Below are 23,410 nucleotides of genomic sequence, written 5' to 3'. Positions count from 1 at the left end.
GACTTTTTGGAGGGAGAAGGGCTCTTTTCATTTAACATTTTGAATGGGACTTTGTGGGGATTTTTGGATGGGGGGTGCATTTTTGTTCATTTTTTAATGAGTGGGGTTGGGGGGGGATGAGTAATATTTAACTCAACATTCCTGTTTTCGTTCTTCAATGAAACAAATAATTGTTCAATAAAATAATTAAAACTTGTTCTGTTCTACTTAAAAAAAAAGAAAATCTGTATGTCATGTTTTTTGTTTAATTTTGTATCGAATATTTCAAAAATTCCCCAGCTTAACTTCCCATAGAAACCTTCCGAAAATGTGCAACCCTAATATAGACTAACTAATATATTTGAGAAAATGTGAGAATTACACTAACTGGCGCTATGAAAATAAACCCGTTACTTACTAATGGTGTAAGAATTCTGACAAGTCATTTACGCTAGAGAAGCTGCCCCGAAAAAGACTTATAGCAGTTGTCTTTTCATGCCAATTTGGCAGTTTTAAAAAGATTTTTTGACATTATTTACTTTCCAATGGAAACATCTCAATCCAACCCAACCCATTTCTTCCACTGTATTTACTGATACTGAAGAACACAAGATAATGCAAGCATTGGAAGGTATTTCCTCATTAAGTAGGGGACTAGAACGTTTAAAGAAGAAGTTGAATGACAACACAGATATGAAAGATCATGAAGCAATTTCTTAAAGGTTGTGAACCCGGTGCAAAATGCAGTGACATTAAGCCTTATCTGTTCAGCTGTTCCCAGAACTGCACACTGGAATCACAGAACGGGAAACAAGCAACCACCAGATTTGCAACATTTTTTCGTAGAAAGATAAGAGACAAATGCTGGAAGAAATGAGGCATCAGACACTTGTAGAGCAACATTTTATACTAAGGAATGCAGTCATCTGTGTACGGGAATATCTGATGTTATCAAAGTAACCCAACTCCCCTCTGAGGAAAAGGAAGAAAACATCAGCTTTCAGTTACAAAGAAGAAAGCATCTGATCCAAAGGGAAGATCATAAAAAGAACAGTGTGACCAATACCAACCAGTGAATTCCAAACTCAAGGTCCACTTGCAAGTTTTTATTTGAGCGTGCACTGCCTTTTAACAGTCTTCATCAGCGTTCATGTCCCAAGCTCTAGTCATCACCTTTTGTAATGTGCTAAAGTTTGATACTCAGGTCACATGATGACAACAGAACCATCTCTATTTCAACTGAACAAACTCCATTTGCTGAATAAGACCATTCAGCAATGCATGATTGAAAGCTCCGAGAAAATATCAAAGTCTGTGCAAATCCTTCGTTGTGTCAAACTACCATTTCAAAAAGGTCAATAAAGAACATTCCAGCTCAACCAGGGACTTTTTCCAATAACTCGGACAAAAATTGACAATTTATTTTTGTCCAAGGACACGCTGAGGTGGAAAAATAAAGTGCACCATGGCTTTGAACTATGGCCTGGGTGAACTTCAGTAACCCTGTGAGCCAACATAAAACAGTGATGGATTGAGGTACAGAGGCCAACTGAGTCCTTCATTCACAAATCAAAGCCTGACTTTTAAGTTTATGAAAACTTCATACACCAGATTGTGCTGTACAGTTCATCAGAACATAATGTTTTCTGCTTAAGTGTATGCCACAGTGGGTGTTTACAATGCAGGGACGTGATTTGCATTCAGTCCGGGGCCAAGTGTGCCTCAACGTGAACTCTGAATGGCCGCGGCTATGGTCCAGTGCTCAAGTGGAACAGCCGGAAAATGGCAGAGCTGCTTGTTTGTATGTTGAGTTCAAGCTAAAGGCTTTGCACTGCACTGCTTTGTGACAGGATTTCACAACATTACGTTCAGTCTTGGTGTGTGTGCACAGGAGCTGATAAGGTTATGCTTCAGGTAACAATGGCATGGAAATACCAAACAAGCTAGTACAAGAATTGGGAAAGAACATTGAGTTTTTTCCTTCAGAAAGAACATCAGAGTCTCTGAGGAGGAGCTGCTTCCACACACTAAAGAGTTTAGTATGAATGTAATCCAACAGAAAATAGACTTTCTAGTAAAAAAGTCATCACTTCTGACCAAACTTCCAGTGCTTTCTGGCATGCAGAACACAAAAAGATGAACAAGTACAAAGAATGTCAACTAGAAAACTAACTTTGTATGTGCTAGTATCCTACCTGTCAATGAACAGAAGAAGTGATGGGGTTGCCATGCTGCTCTGTCACCACAAAAAACGGAATTCTCCCCCAAAAAACAGAGAGAAGGCACCTGAAGGGTTCTAGAAAGTACAATTCTTTAAAAGAAGAGCAAAGACTAAAGCTCTTCTTTAGTCAAGATTCAGGCCCATGTCTTCCAAAAGTTTAAGGTGGAGAGAGGAAATAGTCCCACACGGCCACTATGTTCAGAGACAGTGAGATTGTGGAGAAAGAGGCAATGAGAGGCCTGACTTCACAAATGGGAGGGGAGGAGTGGGTGTGAGGAGAAGGAGTCTGAAGGGCACTGAGGGAATCAGTAACTTCTCCGTTTGAGGTAGGAGGGATAATAGTAGAATAGGCAGAATAGTAAGGGGAGGTGCTGCCATGGTGTATTAAACTAAATGTAATTCATTTTAAATCAATTACAGTGGGAAAAAATTATACAAATCTGTCACTAAGTGTTACGTTAGTGCTAACACTGGTGTTAACACACAATGTGTTATCTACGCTAAAATGCTTGTGTGTCAGCAGGATAACAGAAGACACGTCATAAAGTGACACAGAGGGGGTCAGGTTACAGCTTCTATGACCTGGGCAAAAGTGACAAAAAAAAAAATACAAGTTTGACTAGGTGCTGTTAAAGGTGGGGTAGGTAAGTTTGAGAAACCGGCTCGAGATCGCTAGAATTTGAAAATACACAACCGGAGAAAATCTGCCACTTCCTTACAGAGCCCCTCCTCCAACACACACGAACGCGCACATGACCAATGAGGGCACGAGATAAGTTTGTGCACAGATGGAAGGCTGACAGGCAGGTAGGCCATCCAGTTATTTTAGCCGGGCCGGCTATGGATTTTTTGTCAAAGCACTTAAGATATTTATTGCTATCGGGATGTTAAGAGCATTCCATGGAATATAACAAAAGGTGTTTCTCAAGCAGGTTTCTCAAACTTACCTACCCCACCTTTAACCCCCTGCCTGTTCCTTCAAGGAAAACTCAATAGAGTGGAATGTGGCAAAGCAGTGAGAGGAAATTAAATACCATCCTAAGAACTACTTCCAAGAACTCTAGACTAACTTTGCTGAATTTTGGATACAATTTCAACATGCTCTTAGGTTGAAATATATAAACGTGTTAACAGTGATAGTTAGTAATCAACACAGCCAGAGCAAACCATTGTATTGTATGTAAATTAATACAAATAGTTGTTATGGGTAAACAGAAACCTATAATGAAGGGTCTTGTGGAAACCAAAAAGTCGTTTAGGATTTGTTTGATCATTTTGAATAGGTCAATTCATCACTAAGCTCCCCCGATTGATTATTTTTCTATTTCATTTTCAGATCTGGATAAATGTATAACTTTTTCTTTCCAACTTTTAATTCATAGTCTTGGTTTTTAATCTTTGTAAAACGCTGAATGTAGCTCGGTTTCTCCTTTCATTTTTGTTCTTGTTTATCTGAAGAAGGCTCACTCGAAGATGAGTTGTTGGAGTTCTTAAAAATGAAATAAAGAAAATAATTTGAGATATTGTAGTGGTGGTTGATAAGCAATTATTTAATTAACTTAACAGTTGCAGATGATTAGGTAATCAATTATCTTTTTGATGCATTCAGCGACTAAATATTCAAGCTCTCAAAATAATGTATTGAAAGTTTAAACCATGGGAAATGATAGACTAATGATACCTAACAGAGAATCTAAGCAAGGCAAAAGAAGACAAAAAGCATGGCCATGCATATCATATGCTCCTGCCGTTTGGGTAGATGCATTTAAAAACACTAGGTGGATAATGGCTGGGCCCACAGCTGGTCAAAAACCAAAGTAATCATGGATCATTATCTCAAAAAGGTAAAATATTGTGCCCCACCTGCTCTGTCTGCAACATCAGAGAGTAAGACGCACTCCCAATCACACACAGAATTAGAATGTAATGCCTTGTCTTCTTTACAAACAGAGCAGCACAATGATACAGTCCAAATGCAAACTAAAAATGGTGATGGTGGGATTTAGGGTATTAATGGAACCCTTGATTAATAAAAGGCAAAGTTGTTTTTCATTGGAAAGAAAAACACCTTCATTTAAACAAGGTTTTATCTTTGTAATGTTATTAACGAGAAGTGCACTGAAGTGACACTGCAGCCAGGAAACGCAGAGCTTTTTGTTTTACAGAGGGTCATTGTAGGTGAGCTGTAATATGCAAGAGTGGAGGGAGGGGGGGGGGGGGGGTATGTTGGTTAAGCAAGGTTTGTAAAACAACTTTGAGCAATGCCTACTTCTCTAGGGCTATATTATAAAGCCTTCCACACAGAGTCGAATGAGAGGAAGCAGAAAATGATTATTAGTTTGATGAGGCTTATTTTTCTATTTCTGGCCACTCCTGTGATAACCTGTGCTTTATCTCTTGTTATACCCAAATGATAGAATAAGCAAGTGATAAGCAATATTTCTTGCTTCAAATTGTTTACCTATTTGTCTTGATGCTAAAGTAGGGATATTTATTTAAAACTTCCAAATGTCATTGTTTAGTCCCAATTAAAATCAGCTTGTTATTTTAACCTATTTTGACCTTTTAAATATTTCTTTCAGTATATTTCATCAAGTTCTCCTATGGAGACAAACTTTATATTGTTATAACAACTGGGTTTAACTATATTGCAATTAGCTTTCTGTTAACCCCAGCCTCCACTTATGGGCAAATAAGCTGCTTACAACTACATTAAGTGTGTTATAAACCATTTATGAAATGTTTATACACTGCTTATGAATATTAAATAAGGGGGGGTTGAAGTAAAGTGTTACCACCCAAGTCTTGGATAACTGCAGGTATGGCTACAATGAAATGATATGGCAACTACCTTGATAGACACAGAAATTGAGGGGCGAAGTTCAAATGAATGAATGATCATGATGTAATAAAGAGCATGGAGCCCGGCTTTTGTAGTGCAAATCAACCATCTGAATAAAATATGAGTTATCGTAGACGGATATTCTGAACATACCTGTTGAATAAGCTTGCTAGAGGTCCTAATTTCTTTAGCCTTCCATCCTCTTCCTGATGCGGACCCCTTACAGGACTCCATAGGTCTCCGGGGTTTCCAGGTGACGTCGTCAGCGTCACGTCTGAGAAATGACTGCCGCTGCTGTCGTCCGTCTCCAAGGTAACGATGGCGCTGGAGCTGGAGGTGACGGTGAAATCCAAGATGTCTTCATTGGAGACGGACAGCTCGGTGCTCATGCTGGACATGCTGGATATGTCATCGCTGCGGTTTAAAGCTCCGACGGCCGTCCCCGTGGTGGTGGACAATCTGAGGGCGGGGCTAAGGTGGCGGATGGAGTCGTACCCGCTGCGGGGGAAGGTGGAGGATTTACGGATGGAGTTGCCATCAGTAGAATCTTCCAAAGTTAAAGTGGCGGGCGAGTAGGAACTGGAGTCAGAGACGAGGCCTCCGTCACCGGTGCGTTGGTGGACGTGGAGGATGGGCTCTGGAGGGTTGATCTCCAGAGTGGGGATACCCGAGTCCTGGGAAGTCAAGCTGTGGCAGTCCTGGTTCAGGTCCGAGTAGTTTTTTTGGGGGCTGCAGTAGTAGATGGGGGTGGAGGAGCAGGATGGCTTGTAGGTGGGCACGACCGTCTCACTGTGCATGGTGGAGCTGAGGTCATGGTGGTGGTTGTTGGTGTGATTGTGGAGGTCAGAGGCAGCCAGGTCCGTCACGACACAGCCATTCTGCACTATGGCTTCTCCAGATAAACCTTCAGAAAGAAAGTGACATTTAATTAGAGGATTTTTATACAACAGTTTTTTTAATAAAACCATTTTAAAGAAACTTGGAAATTGTGCAAGCAATACATTATCCATACCTGGTTTGATCGTGCTTTTGTATAATACCGGCTGTGTTTTCAAATGTTTCCTTAAAACAGAAAACACCGAAATGTCTACCGTTTGATTTTTATGTTTGTATTTATCTTTAATTGATTTCATTTTTGGTTTGATTGTTTACTTATTTATTGTACATTGGTTTGTGTGCAATTGTTGGGTCACTAAAAAAGATTGAACTATTAAAAGGTGGGGTAGGTAAGTTTGAGAAACCGGCTCGAGATACACTTTTTGTTATATTCCATGGAATGCTCTTAACATCCCGATAGCAATGAATATCTGAAGTGCTTTGACAAAAAATCCCTAAAAAAAATGTCATCTGTGGAAGCAGTAGTACTGTAAAAAGCACGACCAATCATTTTAGCCGGCCCGGCTAAAATAACTGGATGGCCTACCTGCCTGTCAGCCTTCCATCTGTGCACAAACTTATCTCGTGCCCTCATTGGTCATGTGCGCGTTCGTGTGTGTTGGAGGAGGGGCTCTGTAAGGAACCCCACCTTTAACTGAGAAAAATGCGATATAAATACTATTTGACCCTAAATAAAGAATTTTTAAAAAGTTACAATTCTACTATTCTGAACGATTTCCAGTGGTGTATAGGTGTGACATGAGCTCAAAGGGAGCCCAGCTTTTTTGTACCAAATTCCAGGGACCCTGAATAAGACTATCCTGCGAAATGGAGAACATGTATTATATAATAATGATTAACTGTATGTTTTATTGATTTATAGTAGGCTTTTATAATCCACATTAAAGTTTGAGTTTTTTGAAAAAAAAGGGGTATCATGTCAATAGTTTCCACTGACAGGTGGGTCAATAAACCACAAAGAATTGTTCCAAGGAAGTCCAAAAGGATTATTTTTTTAAAGCATACTTGTTAACAATAAAGATTTGAAAAGTATATACATCTTCAAAAAATGTGGTACATTGATAAAGGCCTCGATTATATGAAATTCCTTTTAAAATGTTATACAAAAACTAAAGAGTGATTATTTATTTTATATTCTATGATTTGGTGTTGTAATGCTTTTATTTCCACTTGTATCAGATTTACTGTTAATCAAACTGAAACACACTAAAAATGTGCAATGTGCGTTACAACTACACTTTCAGTCAAATTGATTGACAGAATTAGAATTATTCTACAATAATTTTAATAATTTATAGCTTTTCATCAATCAAAAATGCTAAACATTCACTGGTTCCATCTTGTCAAAAGTGAGGATATGCAACTATGACAGTTATTATAGCGTTGCAAATTGAATACAACTCGGTTATGGATGGTTTGTTGGAGATGATAAGTAATATTAAGATGTCTCCTTGGCCCAGAGCATTTTAATCCAACCCTGAATGTGATGCCATTTGAACATGTGTATATATGAGATGTATTCATACAAATGAATAACACCGGCTCTACATAATACAATATTTAAAGGTTTTTTCTGCTTGACCGGGGTATCAGGTTAGAGTAGAAGCCTTGAGAGGTGAAAACTAATCCCACAGAAACCAGGCTGTAACTGGAGTCCGGACTGTAATGTGAACAGGGGCCCCAGTAAAAGCTATATCATGCTTTAACACCAGCTGGGAAGCTAAGCTAAAGCTAAAGCTAATGGATCAGGCTCTCCAATCAGTCTTGTACTCAAGCACCAGAGTGTTGTAAATGCTAATGCCATGGGCAATTAAAATATATAGGTAGGTAAAAGGGAACGGTCAAATAAATAAACATTAACAGACAACAGGGCCTTTTTTTTGTGCAAATGTTTGACACATAAAGCCAGATTCTTACCCAAGTTTTAAACCCTGACCTGCAGGTTGTCATGTGATTTGGGTAAACTTTGTCCCAAAACATAGCAAAGGTTGGTCTTGTGCCACTCTGGAAATAATCTACAACCAGAGGTCACTAGAACATATCAATAAATAAAGTAATCTGTACAAACTCACTTACTTTTATTAAATGTATTACTGTGTACTGCTGAAAAACTGGCATTCTTGTTAGCCTAGCTTATGTTTTCAAACATAAACGCAATGCCCTTTATAAGGTTTTAACCACAAATCATTAAAAAGTATTAGCATAGTAGTGTAAAAGCAAGGCCACGCCAACATAGACAAGGCATGACAGAAGAAAGAGGTGGCTGACTCCTTAATTAACTGAAACACCCATTAGAGTATGCACACACAAATCTTGTTCTGCAGGTCATGATATAATTATTAATAGTATGACTTTCAGCGTGGGTAAACATAATCTCACAAATTCTAAAATAAGGGCATATGCTTCAGTCGTTTTCTAAGAAAAGTTGTCCTCCGTTTGGGTTAGGAAGCAAGTTCATAAGCGGCACTGCTGCAGTGTAAGATTGGAATGCATGGTGTGATGCATATAATACAGGGCACATGACATAAAACATATTTGATAAGTATGCCTGGTTTTTCAAGCCTATAGGGCTCATTTTTTCAATGCAGCTGTATTTATTTTAAACAGATACATTCTATCACCTTGAAGAATGCTGGTTAGCAAAAAGAAATAGATAAAAGGTTGTTTTTTTCTCTAAAAGTGCAGCTTGGTATTTGTAATCTTGAGTCCTAAATTAAGTGGTTTAGCAATTCATAAAAGGTTTTGAGCCATTTTGCTGGGGTTAAAGTTTGAAATTAATAGCAGCTGTGCCACTCTGTATTCTACTTTAAAATCATGTTGAATTCCAAACCGAATACAGAATGAATGATTCAGAAAAAGAACAGTGGTTAGAAAGTCTACATTTGAGCTCAGAAAAGGACTTTTAGTTAATTAGATGTATGCCGAATTTATTATTGGCCTTAAATTAATCACAAAATGCAAAATGTTCTGGTTTAACAACCGTAATATTCGAGGTTGAATTGAACTCAAATATTTTTTGAAGGCAGTTTGGCGTGACCTGTAATGTTGCCAATGCCAAGGGAGAAATGCACATTGCCTACACAGTATGAGGGCACAGTTCATGTGGTACGTGTTGTTAAAATAAAAAATAAATACATAAAAAGGTCTGAAAGCACATCATAATAACCTACCACAGCGGCTGTCTCTGCGGTCCCGGGTCCCGGTGGTCGTGTTCGCCATGATGCCGGTTGATGCTACAGGTGTCCGGCAGGTAGCCGCCTGCTGAAGCGGTCCATGGTGATGCTGTGATACTGCTGCTGCACCGCCCTCATCCCCCTGCCTCCTCAACGCAGCTTAGAGCACACAAACAGCACCAGTGTGAGGTCAAGAGTCGGAAAAATAATAATATAAAAACATGTAAATTCACCTCTGCGGAAAAGGAGGATGGTAAATATAAACACGTCTTCCCGGACTTGCGACCGACGATGATTCTAGCAGCGCTTCCTCAAGTGAATTATATCAAAATAAGTTCAAATGCGACGGACATGTTTTGCTCTCACGTCATCTCTACAGGAGAGGACACGCTTCACCGGTGTTATAACAACAAGCACATGTCATAAGTTTATCCGGTATCGTTAACATTTCATACCTGTTTTGACGCTTCCGCCGCCATTTTAAACCAAACTTGTACCGTGAGTGCGGTGCAATCGAGTGAAGAATGTTCACCGTCGATGGATTCACCTGTCTTGAAATTAAGGCATTAATAATCGATCGCGTACCTGCAGGGCAGGCTAACTTGTACTTAAGAACACGTTAGTAAGACAAGTTAAGTAGTGTACATTTACTCAAGTACGGTACTTATATATATGTACCGTATATATGTATAAGTTTGAGGTACTTGAGTATTTCCATTTTATGTTAGTTTGTACTTCTACCCAACTACAATTAAATTGTTTACCTTTACTCCACTACATTTATTTAATACCGTTAGTTACTTTAATGCATCAATAATTATAATCAAACCATATCATTATATTATTCTGAAATCGACCAATCTGCAGAATGAGTAGCCTACTTACTTTGGTATTTCTACTTTTAAACAAGAATTTACACTTTCCATGCTTTAAAATTGTTTGCTGCGTATATTATAATAAATACCCCTCCTCTATGTACTTTATGTGCAGTATAAATGCCATAATGCTACTGAAATTATATATATACATATTATCCCAGGTACTGTCTCACCTGTTCAATCCGTCATTTAACTAATCAAACTTGTTTTGCACAGCACCCTTTGTGCTGTTCAATGGGATGGGCGACTGCATGCTAAAAATATACTGACTTTTTGCTTGGTGAACTGCTATTTCAAAGATCAACATTAAACCCTTGCACTCAAAACAACTGCAACATGTGCAGAGGGAAAGACATTCAATTCTCATTTTGTGAGTGTCAGATCACACAAAATATATAACATTTTATAAAATGGTAAATATAACACTATTTTGATGACTATTCAATTTGGCCTCAAATGACTATAAGCTAATAAATGCTACAATAATAGTGTTTTTTTTATCACAACTTTTAGCATGGATGCTGTAGTGTCAAATACAAAATATTGCCCTTTTATTGAATCAAATCTGCATATAAAATATTTTTTTAAGGGTTATTTCTTAAATTGTTTGCAGCTTTTCACTTCACTGTTGATAAGTATGAATAGAACATAATGATTAAAGCTAGTGATATGAATGAGTATCATCACCCTGCCCTCTAGTGTCGCCATAAGGTAAGGTAAGAAAAGAAACAGGTAAACTCAGACTGAGGTTTGGTTTATTCCTTTATTAGATGTTAAGAAAATCCACAATGAAACAAAATAATTTACTCAGGGTGTACATGAAATTAGAACAACACATATACTCGGGACAGATGGGATTCAGGAAAATATAGGAAAGGGTGAAGGAGCGTCTAGGTGGGAATGAGAAGACGAGGAAAACGTTCAGTTTTCAGTGCCGGATATGTTCTTTAGACCACAGTGCAATCAGAACAGTGTTATTCCAAACGCATATACCCTCACTGAATGCATTTTTTCGTCTCACACGCTTTGTGTTTTTAACACGGGCTATCAAAATGGAAGAATTAAACGGAGAAAGGTGTGATGCATTCCTTTCACCTCCCATCTAAGTGCATTTTGTGACTTATCTTCTTACACACATTCACTCACAGATTCACACAGTCATAGCATTCTTTCAATTTAACCTCACTTTTATTTTTTTAAAACCAAAATATTTTTTGTTAAATCCAACATAAAACGAGTGTGATGTTTGCATGCTGCATTTCTAGAGACAGTCCGTGTTTTATTTTTTTTCCTGTCAGGTGTCCCTCACTCAAAACGTATCAACATGCTAAATTAGCTGAATGACTTTTCTCCGTATATTCTTTAATGTTTTCATGCGCCAAGGTATTGCATAGGACTTTTGAATTCCCCTCCACATTGCTTATGCAACCTACAATGGCTTTTTTTTTCTTCCCTAAAACTATATGTTTATGACAGTCACCTCTGTGGTTTGCGCGGAGGGAACTCCTGTCAATAATGTCTGCTCTACAATCAAAAGAAAAGTTTTTACATTAATGCATCGATGCACTGTCACAGGTCTGAGTGTAGATTATGCTTATATTAAAAAATTCCTGAGTGTCTGGTGACTGTTGAAGAAAGGTGACAAGACCCTGAAGTTGGAGTACCTTGGGGCCCTTTTTTATTAATTGAAGTGGCATTGGATTGAGCAAACCATTGGCCTGTAAATACAGTCGTTGCAAAATCAGGAAGCCATTTACAAAGCCATGCCAACCTGCGACTTACCGAAAGTCTGCACATTTTTAATTGCCCATAACAGAAGGATAGTTTTAGTTGTGTGCTTCAGTTTCATTGTATGTGACGAAAAAGTTACCCTACTACTGGCCTCACTACCTATAGTTTTTAGCTGAAAACGAAAGAAGGTAAAAGCCAGAAGGTTTGCCAATTTGTTCAGGGCTTTTCAAATTTAAGGGGCGCTAATATGCATTTGCATTTTTCGTGAACGTAAGTCTGCATACATTCACGTTTCTCTGAGATAAAGTTCTAGTCCCCTCATTCTGAACCTTCACAAGTTTTGCCAACACACAAACACACACACTCACACATAGTGAGATATTACTCAGTATTTCAACAAGATATATTGTAAACCAAAAAAAGAAAAAAAGAACACACCTCATATGAAAAAAAAAAGCATTTGTACCTTAGAGTAATTATGCCATGTTTTTGGTTTGACCTCCACTCGCCACTTGCTTGGTTATACATTTGTTTAGTTGCAAAATGGACAATAAACCATTAGACAATGCTGATTCTGTCCTTTCTGTTTGGGGACAAGTAACTTAAAAGATGAACATGAGATGTAAACACCTGCAAGTATTTCTGCTTCTGCTGCAGGCCTGACAACTAAGAGGTTAACTTAAAATAAAAAACCAAGCCACATTAAACAAGAACTGCGATCAGGCTAATCTTTTTTTCTTCTTTTCTCAATTTTTCCGCAAAAAGATATTCATGGAGTCTGACTGTCTGGACTACAAAGAAAACTATGCAATCTACTTGTATCACAGCCATATTATGGAACTGCAATTCAAAAGATTCTTGAACATATTTATAGCACCAATATTTTGTACCATAGGAATTACAAAAAAATTAAAACAAAGTTTCATTCAATTGCAACACAGGTGTCTGCAGACATGGCTGTAGCCTTATCATGTTGGGTCTTTACCCCAAAACAAACTCTTTTTTTTCTCCCCCAATTATTTTACAGCATTGCATTTCAAGTAGATCATTAGTATTTTTTCCAACAAAACTCCTTTTGATTTCCTGTTTTTTTGTTTTTAAAGGATTTTTTTTCTTTTCTTTTAGCCTCACAAACCATACTATGTCTACTACTAGCTTTTGTAAGACTATCACCATTCAAAAATCAGACTCATTTATGATAACTTTTCACACATGGGGAATTTATGGATATTTAGAAGAAAAACTGCACACATTCTCTACTTCACATTCAGAAAGTCGTCCAAACAAACTATTTAAATGAAACTCTCGAAATTCTTACACAACTCAAAAATCTCAACTTCCTTATAATTATCTTTCTGAACACAAGATGGAAAGTAGAGTATGCGAAAGCTGTCGTTTCACACAACTTTATGTTTAACTAGAAAAAGAGGAGTGAGACTGGCTGGACGAACATGCACAACCATTCAGATACCAGCAACTAGCAGTATCCTAGCTCAAAAGCAAAGATGGCGGGAACAAAACTGACAAGGATAGAACAAAAGATTGTCCCTACTACCTAACTGTGAGACTTGAATGAGGATCAGCGTACAGGAGAACCAAATGAAACAAATTCTAAAATGCCTAAAGTGCATGTTTGCACATGGCATCACTCAAAGACAGAACATATTTTTTGAGTTTTCCTATTTTCTCTCACTTTTTGTTGATCTGATTGTTGATTACACAATGTTTAGTAAATGAAAACCAACAGGGGTTATGTGTGGGGGTTTTGGATGGGAGTGTCAGAAAATAAGCCTACATTAGGTTTTTCCAGCTCCGAGATGACCCTGAATCTTTGCTGGTAGAGGTCCAGTCACAAAAGGAGAGGAGAGTGTCCTCTCTACGACAGGAGTCCTCTGCAAAACTGGAGTAGTCAAATGTTGCTGCTCCCTGGAGAAAGAAGTCAGACAAAAAAGGTTAGATTGATACAAGTCTAAAGGTCCATGCTGCCTATGTTTCTCCTTTACATCCTACAGCTATCGAATGGTCAAACTGACTGTCAGGCTCATGACCTGATTTTCAGCCATATTTTCACTGCTAATGTTTTTCTAAAACCCCCTCAGTGGAATGCAGGTAGCCATCACCAAAAATGGGTATACTATTTAGGTAGCTCATATATTTTGATGCCTGCAACAGCAGAAGCTGATGGCCAGTATTATACAGGTCTGTCTCTAGGATCTTAACATCACAATATTGGGACAATCAATCAAGTTTTTTTGCATGAGCAATGCTTTCTAGGTCATGGGACCTGATAGGTCATATCTTTTTTTGAATTAGATTGTGCTTTGTATATAGCACTGATAGACATCTATAAAGAGTGTCAATGTGAATGTGTTGTGGGAGGAAGGTTTGGGCCCAAGATAGGGAGTCTCTGTCCATGTCCGTCATACCTAATACAGTTTTAATAACAGTTAAATAGTTGGCAGTAATTAGATTTTCTCTTTGCTGGTGAATAAAATGTAAAAGTATTTTATTTATTTTTAAACGGTATACCTGTACACTGCGATCCAGGGAAAAGGGGGGAACAGAGTGTGTTCTGCCACCAGCACTCGTCTTGCTGGTTGCCGGTTCCTCTCTGTCCACTTATATTTAACAGAGGGAACTATAAAAGACAAATGAGAAGTGGTTAGTGTGTCAGTAAGGTGAAACCCTTTTAACAGCCATTTGACAGATTATGAAAACACTGTGTGGTTATGCAAACAGTTTTGTTGTAATGCACTAGCACACAGAACATTCTTACGACATAATTTTAGGAGGAAACCCTCACCTCTGGAACATCTCCCACAAAGTCATAAGCGATCCCATACTTGGGGATCTGACCCGCTGGTGCAGAGAAGCAGGACTGCTTTTCTTCTGAAGATTCCTTCTTTTGAATCTTGCCGACAGAGACGTCTGTCTGTCCGCCTGCAGTTGATGCGGCCTCTGCAGTCTTGCAGTCTAAGCAAATCTCTTGCTCAGCAATTGGCAGGAGGGTACTGGAGCCCTCCTGTGAATCCAAAGAGGTCTGGGCACTCTTCTCCATGCCAGACTTCTTTAATCTGGGTAAGAATTTACCAGATTCCAGTTCTGACTTCCCGTAATAGGGGCCCTCACATTCTGCATCCTCCTCCAGAGGTTTGAGATCTGCTTGAGGATCATCGAAGACGTCCACCGGCGCCAGGACGGGAAAACTCATCTCCTCCTTGTCAGTCTCGGCCTCGGAATCACTCACTCCACCGGGAGACAACTCTGAGGCCGATATTGGTCGGAAATGAGTCCTGGGGGAGATGCGAATGGCCCTGTACTGCGTCCGGTTGATGCCATATATGCGTGGGTGGAAGGCTTCATTCTCTGAGTCCGAGCAAAGAATCGACTTGGGCTTGAAGCCCGGACTGAACGAAGCCATGTCCTCAGGCTCGAAAGAACACTCGACGTGGAGGACTTGAGAGAAGGGATTGTTCAGGTTGAAGGATGCGAACGGGTATTCCAAACCTTGCTCTTCACCACGCAAGCCTCCGTAGGACCCGAGCAAATCTTCATGGAAGATGAAAGAAAATCCCTTATTCAATCCATCCCCGCCACCTCTGATGGCCTGGTCACTCTGCCCAAAAGACACAAGAGGTCTCCACAGGGGCCGGTGCCCGGGGGCAAAGCAACTGCCAGTGTTCATGAACACATCTGTGCCGGTGATGGTGAGCATATCTGAGCTGGAAGCAGACGCAGCCGCAGCGGCACACTGTAGCAGGCTATCTTGGGTGTCACTAGGCGGCACAAGAGCCCAATTCTTATCCCCACTTAATGTCTTCAACTCTCCATACACCCCTCCAAGGATGAATGCTGTGTTCTCCTTGTCAGAGTTCAGGTCCCAGGGCTTGGACGGAGTCATATAATCCCCTGCACCATCTACCTTGGAGAGTTTGTTTTTGGCTAAGTCCTGTTCTTCCTTCTTGCCCTCCCAAAGGTGATACTCTGAGCGCTGCACTGCTTTTTTCTGAGGTCCCTTAATTGGATCCCCTTTGGCCTGCACTTCCAGGCGGCTGCAGCAGTACCCGCCGGACTCATCTGAGAACAGGCCCTCGCTTGGTTGTTCTGCTCCTTGCTTCGCCGTTACAGATTTTTCATCTCCTATTGCAGTCCAAATGTCCTTTATTATCCCTGAGCTGTAGTCGTCACCGTGTTGGTTTGTGTCGTCCGAAAACATGCCAGTGCTGTACTGTTTACCCTCGTCCTCTTCCAATGCTATACCACAAATGGACTCCAATTTAGATTTTTTGGTGAAGGTCTTATTGGATGCCGTGCTAACACTGACCTCCTCACATTTGCGGCCAGAGTTCGCCTGCAAGAAATCCAGGATTTCATCCTCTAGATATGTACCAGAGAGAGGAGGGATTATACAATCAATCTCTTCATTGCCAATTTGAACAGCATCCTCGGTCAGAACATTTCCTTGCTCGTTGTCTGAACGAGTCTCCTCTGAATGTGACCACGGACTGCAAGTTCTTGTTGAAAGGTTAGAACAGTGTTCAGTTTCGTCAAAGGCACTATTTTTGGTCCATATTAGCAAACGAGACTGTTTATTAGAATGCGGGTCGAGACAGCTACTAGAATCTGTGTTGTTTTCATGACCGACGGTGAGTGAGTCGCGGGGAAAAGGGAACGTGGGGCTCTCATACTGCAGCTCGAAAAGAGAGAAGCAGGATGGTTCACTGGTGGCTTCAGGGACAATTGGCTCCTCCAGATTTCCAGATAGTTTGCTCAGGGTGAACGAGACACTATCAAGGAGGGGGGAGAGACGGATGGGAGAGTCTCCTATGAAGCTTTCTCCATCTATATCTTCTGAAGTGGATGGTGAATAACATCCCCACACTTGAGCCATGTTTTCAAGATCCTCCATCAGGAATCCAACTGATCCCGGAGGTTCTTGTGAGTCTGCCCGTATTGCAATTTCCCCATGCTGCTCAAGGCCATCTAACACTAAACAACATTCTGCCTCAACGTCTCTTTGCTCTTTGCTTTTTTGTCGAATCATGCTTAAGATCCGACTCTCTTGTATAGAGTCTGAGGCACTAGTATCCAATATGGATTGATAAATGTCAACTTCATAGAAGTGAGTGAATTCAGACAGATGCTTGTCATCTAAATCTCTACTATCCTCTGGCTGAGGGCAGCATGAGGTCCCAGTGAGTTCAACAGTTTCATCTTCTGCTTCGCCAGGCCCTTCCACAAAGTGCCCATCCACAAAAGAGCCTGCTGCTAGGTACGCTCTCTGGTAGCTCTCATTGGCAATGCAGATTCCCTGGAATCTCTCCGGCAGCCTCTCCATGTCGGTCGACAAATCAAAACCATCAGGAGAGTCTACCTTGTTGCGATATTTTGTTTCCAGCTTGCTTTGCCTGCTGCAAGGTACAAAATACTCTGTGATGGGCTCAGTGTACCAAAGAGGCTCCTCCATGTATTCCTTTCTGTTTCTGGCCTCAACTCCGGACTCTTTAGCCTCCTTCCAGCCTGGATCTCTACGAATCTCTTTCAGAGGTCTCTTCCCCTTCTTGTAAAGCTGTGGTTGTTTGGCAGCGCCTCCAGTGGCGCTGCTACTGCTCCCTCCTGTATTTCTTCGCTCCTCCTTTTCAATGACCTTCACCTGCAGCTTCACCTGCCCGCTGTTGCGTGTTCTCTTATTTTTTGCAGCCTCCCTGGATTTGTGCCTTATTCTAACTGCCTTGCTTCTGGATGACTTCAAGTCACTGTGGTTCCCGCTAGAGCTTGAGCCGGCCTCACTGGAGCCAGAGGACCAGGATCTGGGTCTGTTTTTGCCCTCAGATCTGTGTCTCATCTGTCTCTTCGAGTGGACGGTAGATTTCTCCTCTGCTGCTGCACCACCATGGTATCGATTTTCTTTCTCCTTCTTGCTCCGTCGCTGCTGGCCTCTCTCGTTGGACGTCGTAGTGATGGTACCACATACTTCGAGGTTTCTCTCCTTTGTAGCCTCCCCTTCACTGTTGCAATCTTTTGGGGAAGAGGTGTCTGTGCTGGTCTGTGGAGCAGCAGAGGATGAACTCGAGTATGCGCAGGCCTTAGCCTTGTTCCACACCGTCATGATCTCTTGGAGACAAACAGGTTTCTCTGACAAAGAAGGAAAGGCTTCATAATACCTGCAGTCACAACAAAAAGAGAGAACAATAGATGTAAAATGCATTCATAACGGTACAGTTGAAATAAACAAATGCATGTGGATGTTGTTCTGCAGTCACTTTTGTACATAAAATGATTCACATATCCATTATGTAGCTTACATTTCCACCTGGTCCTTCGAAGAGGGGGACTCAGCTCGCTCTGGAGACTGAGAGCCATCAGATTTCTTTTGTATCTGTTTCTCTTCTATAAAAAACAAATTGAACAAGACATTTTATTAGTGCAATTATTATTCAAATTCTTTCTTCTTTTTTTTTCACACAACACTTAGTAATGATAATCGAACAAACCTTTCTGTTTGTTTTGGATGTCCTTTAGTTTAGAGCAAAGCTCTTCAACCAGGCTCTCAATTCCAGAGTTCTGCACAAATGAGGGCAAAAAACAATAGTTAAAATTGGTATGAGCATGTTCCAACTCAAAAACCTGTTTTGGGAAAAAAAGTTACACCTTCTCAAAAGTCTATTGAAATTGCGTATCTTACTATGAAACAGAAATGATGATGATGTCAATATCATGGTAGAGTTTTACTGATACTACATTTTCTTAGTGATATATTGTACTGATCAGTTGAATTATCAAAATCCTGCTCAGTTATTTTAAGGGGGAAACTGAATCATGTTTGGTCTTAGAGATATTTAAGAAGATATTTGCAAAACAGCTATGACATAAACAAAAGAAACACAATAGATAACTTGTTTTTCAAACTCCAAATACAACATGACTCCTGAGATTTAATAGCCTTAGGTAAGAATGCAGAATTCCCAAAAGCTACATTGACAGAAAATGTAAAGAATGAAAGGCATGGGGTTGACACAAGTCAAGCCAGCTGACTTGCGAGAGCTTAGGCATGCTCGGTCATGACTGTTCTATATTTAGCTATGCTGCCAAAATACTTTTTGAAAAAATAAATAAATAAAGAGGCTTAACAACAGGACAATGTATTGCCTCACTATGTTCTGAGTAAGTGAACATTTACTACATATCCGGTTTAGCTTACTTCCTTCTCACATTGAGCAATTTGATTCGTGGAAAATGTAAACAACAAGGGTTTGAAATAAACAAGACCACAATGTCAGGTGGCAAGCTCAATCAAGCAGGCACTGTCGAGGGAAATGGCCTCAAACAAATCACCTCAGTCCTGCCAGACACTTTAGCTCACTCCTTCCCTGTTCACTCATCCAGAAAATAATATTCCTTACCATGCCGCCTCATGAAAAGCCAAGCAAAGTTTTCTCCTGCCCTGTGTTTCCTCTTGCATCATTGTGCTAATGCCGGTCAGCTGACAACCGACCGACTACGCTGCTCACTGCTGCAATCCTGCGCAGCGTGTGCTGGTTAAAAAATAGACTGCAGAATCCACTCCCCAGAGAGGAGCTCAACACTCCTCCTCTTGCCTTGCAGACCCTTCCCCTCCCTCCAGCTCTACGTTGTGTCATTCTCAACTAGATCATCCTCCCCTTACTACTGCCGGCAAGTGACAGAAATGTCAGTAAATCTCTGTGGCTTTATGATTCACAAAAAGGAATGGATAACAATAGATAGAATCTTAAGATAAATGCTTGTATGCGAACAGCACCATTGTAGGGTCACGCATTATAAGTGAGTAAAGCATGGTTTTATGTTAAGTCCTGACTTTAATATAACCCTTTTCAATGAACACCAATTGGACGCAATTGAAGTTACGATGCATGTACAATGAAGATCTTCCCTGATTTAAAGCATTAGCTTCCCAGAGAGCTTTATTCCATGTCTATTCACCGTGATTTATACAATTTATATCTGCATGACTGCACATTAACAAACAGCAAGTATTACTAGTGTTACAAATTGGTGACGTGCCTGTATTCAGACTGCTTTTCACTCAAAGGTTTCATAAAATAAGAGGCAGGTCAAACAAAAGCCTTACTTGAATAACACTCCTTTTAAATGATTATATTGATATTGATATTAGTGCTTACTTCATCAGATGCAGAGCGGAGGCATTGCACAGCAGCTTGCTTCTTCATTTCCTCGAGACTCAGGTCAGTCCCTCCTTTCTTCTTACTCTTGCCCCATTTCTTTCCAGCTCCCTTCTCCCAGCCCAAAAAGATGTCATTCTCCTGTCACACAAAACGAGAAAGTCAGTCACAAAAAGACACACTGGTGTTACAATTACTATTTTTTTTTAAAGCATAACAAGAACTGTAAGACAAATGACAGAGATCAAAGGACGTTGTACAAGTGCTATGATGTGAAAGGAATCCCCCATTGTTAACCTCTCCTGGCACATTGGTGTCTTTTTCTAATGAGCCCTTTATATTCACAAAATAACTTCCCTTCCTAAACAATGCGTACTGCCCACTCACTTGACAATGCAAAACACAAACAGTTGACAAACTGTTTTTTAAGTTTTTTGACAAAGAATATTTCCTAACATTTGTGGGTGCTTACCTGGTCCTGCAGGTCATAGTCGTAACTGTCATGCAGAAGGAGGCTGAGGACGTAGCGGGTGTAAATCATGGCATCTATCCCGCACTTCTCAAGCTCCTGGCCAAGCCAGCTTTGTACTGGACCCAGCGACTGGAGCAAGGACATCTCTGAGGCAGGCAGGGGGCCAACGAAGGGATAGGGGCAAGAGAGGTTTTCAGGAGGAGCAGGACCGTCTGAATCGGTGCTCACTGGACGCATGGGACCTCAGGTGTTGGCCATTCTAAGGTGTAGCAACATTGTGATGGGTAGTTACTGTAGGGTGGTCGGTTGAGAAGGGAACAGAGAGAGGACGAGGCAGAACCTTGGGAAGAGGGGGTAGTCACTCCAGCAGGACGCACTGAAGCGACTCTGCATGGGGAGGCATGTAGGATGTTTTTTTTTTTTTTATTATTGCTTTTAGCAAAAAGGGGATTTTACACGTCAGGCATGGCTTAGGCTGCTGATAGATCTCAGCTGCTGAGCAAAACACAGGATGTGTTTGCGTCTCAGTCGGAGTGGTCCATTTTGGGGCTACGTCTTACTTCAACGGCACAACCTGTAACAGAGCAAACATACATTGGTTTTCAATATTTAATGTAATCATTTTAAAATAACTTTGAAAAGGACGTAGTCTGACTGTTTAAACTTTAAAGCCTTGCTTACCAGCAAGCTAACGGGCTCATGAGAGATCATGAACTCTTGAGATAATGCAGCAGCAGTTCTAATCATGACACATTATGGTGGTGCACCCTTTTACATGTGATAAACAGGTTGACAATGTGATGAGAAGCACATTTACAACTTAGTTAACTCTTATTCAAGTATGCATGTGTAATAACCATCTATGCAACGGAGCATAATAACTTTATCACAGAAGAAGTGCTCATGACCATGTAATTTTGAAACGATTGGATGACAGCAAGGCTTTGTAAAACTACTAAAAGAGGAAGTAACATGTTGCTTGTTGTTCCCTTCATTGCAATCACATAATCAACAGCTGAATAATTTAAATTGGCAAATAATTACAGCAAATATGTCCTGGATTTGTGCCAATGACAGGACAACAATGACAATATAACTCGGGCAACGGGCCGGGGGATCGCTTGCTGTCAAGTGCATGTGTTGTATATGGCAGCAGCGGATTAGGGGACCGACGTGAAGAGCAAATGGAGGCTGCGGCGATTTGATTGGCTGGACCCGTCGTCCTATTATGGTTTAGTCGTTTGCGGCGTCAATAGGGCAATATCAAAAGTTTCGCAGTATCCGAACCAATTATTTAGCAGAAATAACTATATCGCATTTTAACAATGTCGGTAAATAATAAATACGGAAGGACAACAGCTAAAATAAGCTAGCTCCATCGATAATTGCTAAATATGGCTGACCAGTGTCTACAACCCAGCTGTTTCTTGTATTCACATTAGCCCCGGCAGCTAGCTTCAGACTGCACTGCCCACATACCAACTTCTTCCTAGTTCCTACAACCCATTTTTTTCGCTGACATGGAAAGGGAGCAACGTAATGCCATTTGTACATAGTTACCGGGCTAGTTATCTTTATTTCAGGTGCATTGTAACGTTGTGCAAATAGGTATAGTTTACAGAGGCTAACGTTACATTGCTGGGCTGCCGAGTGCGGCAATACAAATACATAACAGCCAGAGACAATCATAAGGATTAAGAAGTATCGTCATTATTCTGATTCAATACTACACAATCAGTGTTTGGTAGCTGCTGAAGTGTCAACAAACGTTATAGTGACTTGTGATAGCGTCACTTTGCAGTCAAATGGCAAGGTTAGCTGGACCACCGACCTTTAACGTTAGCTTATGTGCTAAGTTAGCCAAGTTAGCTGCCAAGAGCTGCTCGTCTCCGGTCAATAGCAGTTAAGTATTACTTTTACGGTACCATAATGGGCATCATGACAGGTTAACACCTATGTTATATTGCAGTCTTATTAATGTAACTCCAATTGCGATGTCCCCCGTCCCCGAGCAGACTAACGGTGGATTGTTATGTCGGGCAGGTGAACGGAGGCTCCTCTGTACAGTGACATTAGAGCCCTGGCCGTGCTCCATTAAATAGTTAGCTAGCAAACCGCAACACGCAAACGTTAGGCCAAGTCTAAACTTCCAGTTGGAGACGTAGCGCCCAGAATGGCCAACAGTCAACATACATTATGGCAAATTGTCCTGTACAAATTGAAACAAACGTTTGCTATCGTTAGCTTTCACGTCCGCTTGTTGTGACCGAGGGGGAGGCTGCTGCCCGGGTAGGCAACAAGCGGACTGTCAGACGTTTTCCTTTCAAAATGTACGCCATATCGTCATACAACGAAAGAGTAGGCTGACTAAACACAAAACATGGAGAAAAACAACACAGTGCGACAGTAAGTTCCAAGCCGGTTCGCTGGTTGACCTACCTGCCGTGGGCTGAAGTAAAGAGAAGCGGCGAAAGGGGAGCGGCTATTTCTCTCCCGCTGCCGTTCCGAGCTCGAGCTCTGGAATCCGCTGCGGTAGCATCGCGTATCATGGACGCCGACAGAAATGGCGCTGTTTTCACATCCACTGCTTCTTCAACAGCGTCAAGGAAACTGGCGACATTCCGGCTCGAGCATAAGGAAGGTCATTCCTCGATGATACTGATACCCAGAACCACAATGTCCGCTATCGAAAAGCCAGTTTCATTCAGAGAGGACTCCTGGATTCGCCACCCTCCGCGTTCGTATCTAGGCAACAAGGCAAACCGCTGCTGTCCTGTTCTCAAAGGTTTGATTCCTCCGCTAGGGTATTGCATCAGAAGCCCAACTAGTGCTCTTAATATTTGTAGGCTAAAAGTAAAATGATGAATTACAATGCGCAGATTAAACTCAGTACTACAAATTAAATGGGGTCAAAGTAATAATAATTTCTTAAAATAAAAACAGACACACACAAAGGTTTTCAAAAGAAAAAACACACTAATATTTATTATTAAATACACGATATAGCGTACACGATACAATATGACTAGACTTGTCAATTATCATTATTTTTCTT

The 23,410-nt window shown here is 40.7% G+C and overlaps 2 protein-coding genes across 5 annotated transcripts in view; both read right to left on the bottom strand.

Moving 5' to 3' along the window:
- The window catches only part of tbc1d14 (TBC1 domain family, member 14), a 36,209-nt gene extending 26,567 nt beyond the window's left edge, over positions 1–9,642 (bottom strand). Inside the window, exons 1-3 of one of the 4 annotated variants that reach the window (XM_034136381.1) lie at positions 9,568–9,642; positions 9,110–9,271; positions 5,196–5,946 (exon numbers count right to left, since the gene is read on the bottom strand). In XM_034136381.1, coding sequence (XP_033992272.1) covers positions 5,196–5,946; positions 9,110–9,158 — 800 coding nt within the window. In that variant the 5' untranslated portion in view covers positions 9,159–9,271; positions 9,568–9,642. Of the gene's footprint in view, positions 1–2,174; positions 2,426–5,195; positions 5,947–9,109 lie in introns of those variants that run through there. The other 3 variants (XM_034136382.1, XM_034136379.1, XM_034136383.1) reach the window with 3 other exon arrangements.
- Positions 9,643–10,734: 1,092 nt separating this feature from the next.
- kiaa0232 (KIAA0232 ortholog) lies at positions 10,735–23,106 on the bottom strand. Its single transcript, XM_034136378.1, has 8 exons — positions 22,795–23,106; positions 20,356–20,929; positions 19,884–20,024; positions 18,216–18,285; positions 18,027–18,111; positions 14,525–17,885; positions 14,251–14,359; positions 10,735–13,647 (listed from the first exon to the last, which is right to left on the bottom strand). The coding sequence occupies exons 2-8, from the start codon at positions 20,590–20,592 to the stop codon at positions 13,631–13,633; spliced, it is 4,020 nt and encodes a 1,339-aa protein (XP_033992269.1). The 5' UTR covers positions 20,593–20,929; positions 22,795–23,106; the 3' UTR covers positions 10,735–13,630.
- Positions 23,107–23,410: the final 304 nt, after the last annotated feature.

The sequence above is a fragment of the Trematomus bernacchii genome, unplaced genomic scaffold (genome assembly GCF_902827165.1).
Source record: "Trematomus bernacchii unplaced genomic scaffold, fTreBer1.1, whole genome shotgun sequence".
Taxonomy (NCBI): domain Eukaryota; kingdom Metazoa; phylum Chordata; class Actinopteri; order Perciformes; family Nototheniidae; genus Trematomus; species Trematomus bernacchii.
This window is presented reverse-complemented; position numbering and strand designations above follow the sequence as displayed.

Excerpts from the sequence above, each read along its gene's own strand:
- kiaa0232 (XM_034136378.1), bottom strand. The coding sequence starts at position 20,592 with ATGCGTCCAGTGAGCACCGATTCAGACGGTCCTGCTCCTCCTGAAAAC. Across the intron at positions 18,286-19,883 it reads TCCGCTCTGCATCTGATGAA|AACTCTGGAATTGAGAGCCT; the intron begins GTAAGCACTAAT and ends TCATTTGTGCAG. Across the intron at positions 17,886-18,026 it reads TCGAAGGACCAGGTGGAAAT|GTATTATGAAGCCTTTCCTT; the intron begins GTAAGCTACATA and ends TTGTGACTGCAG.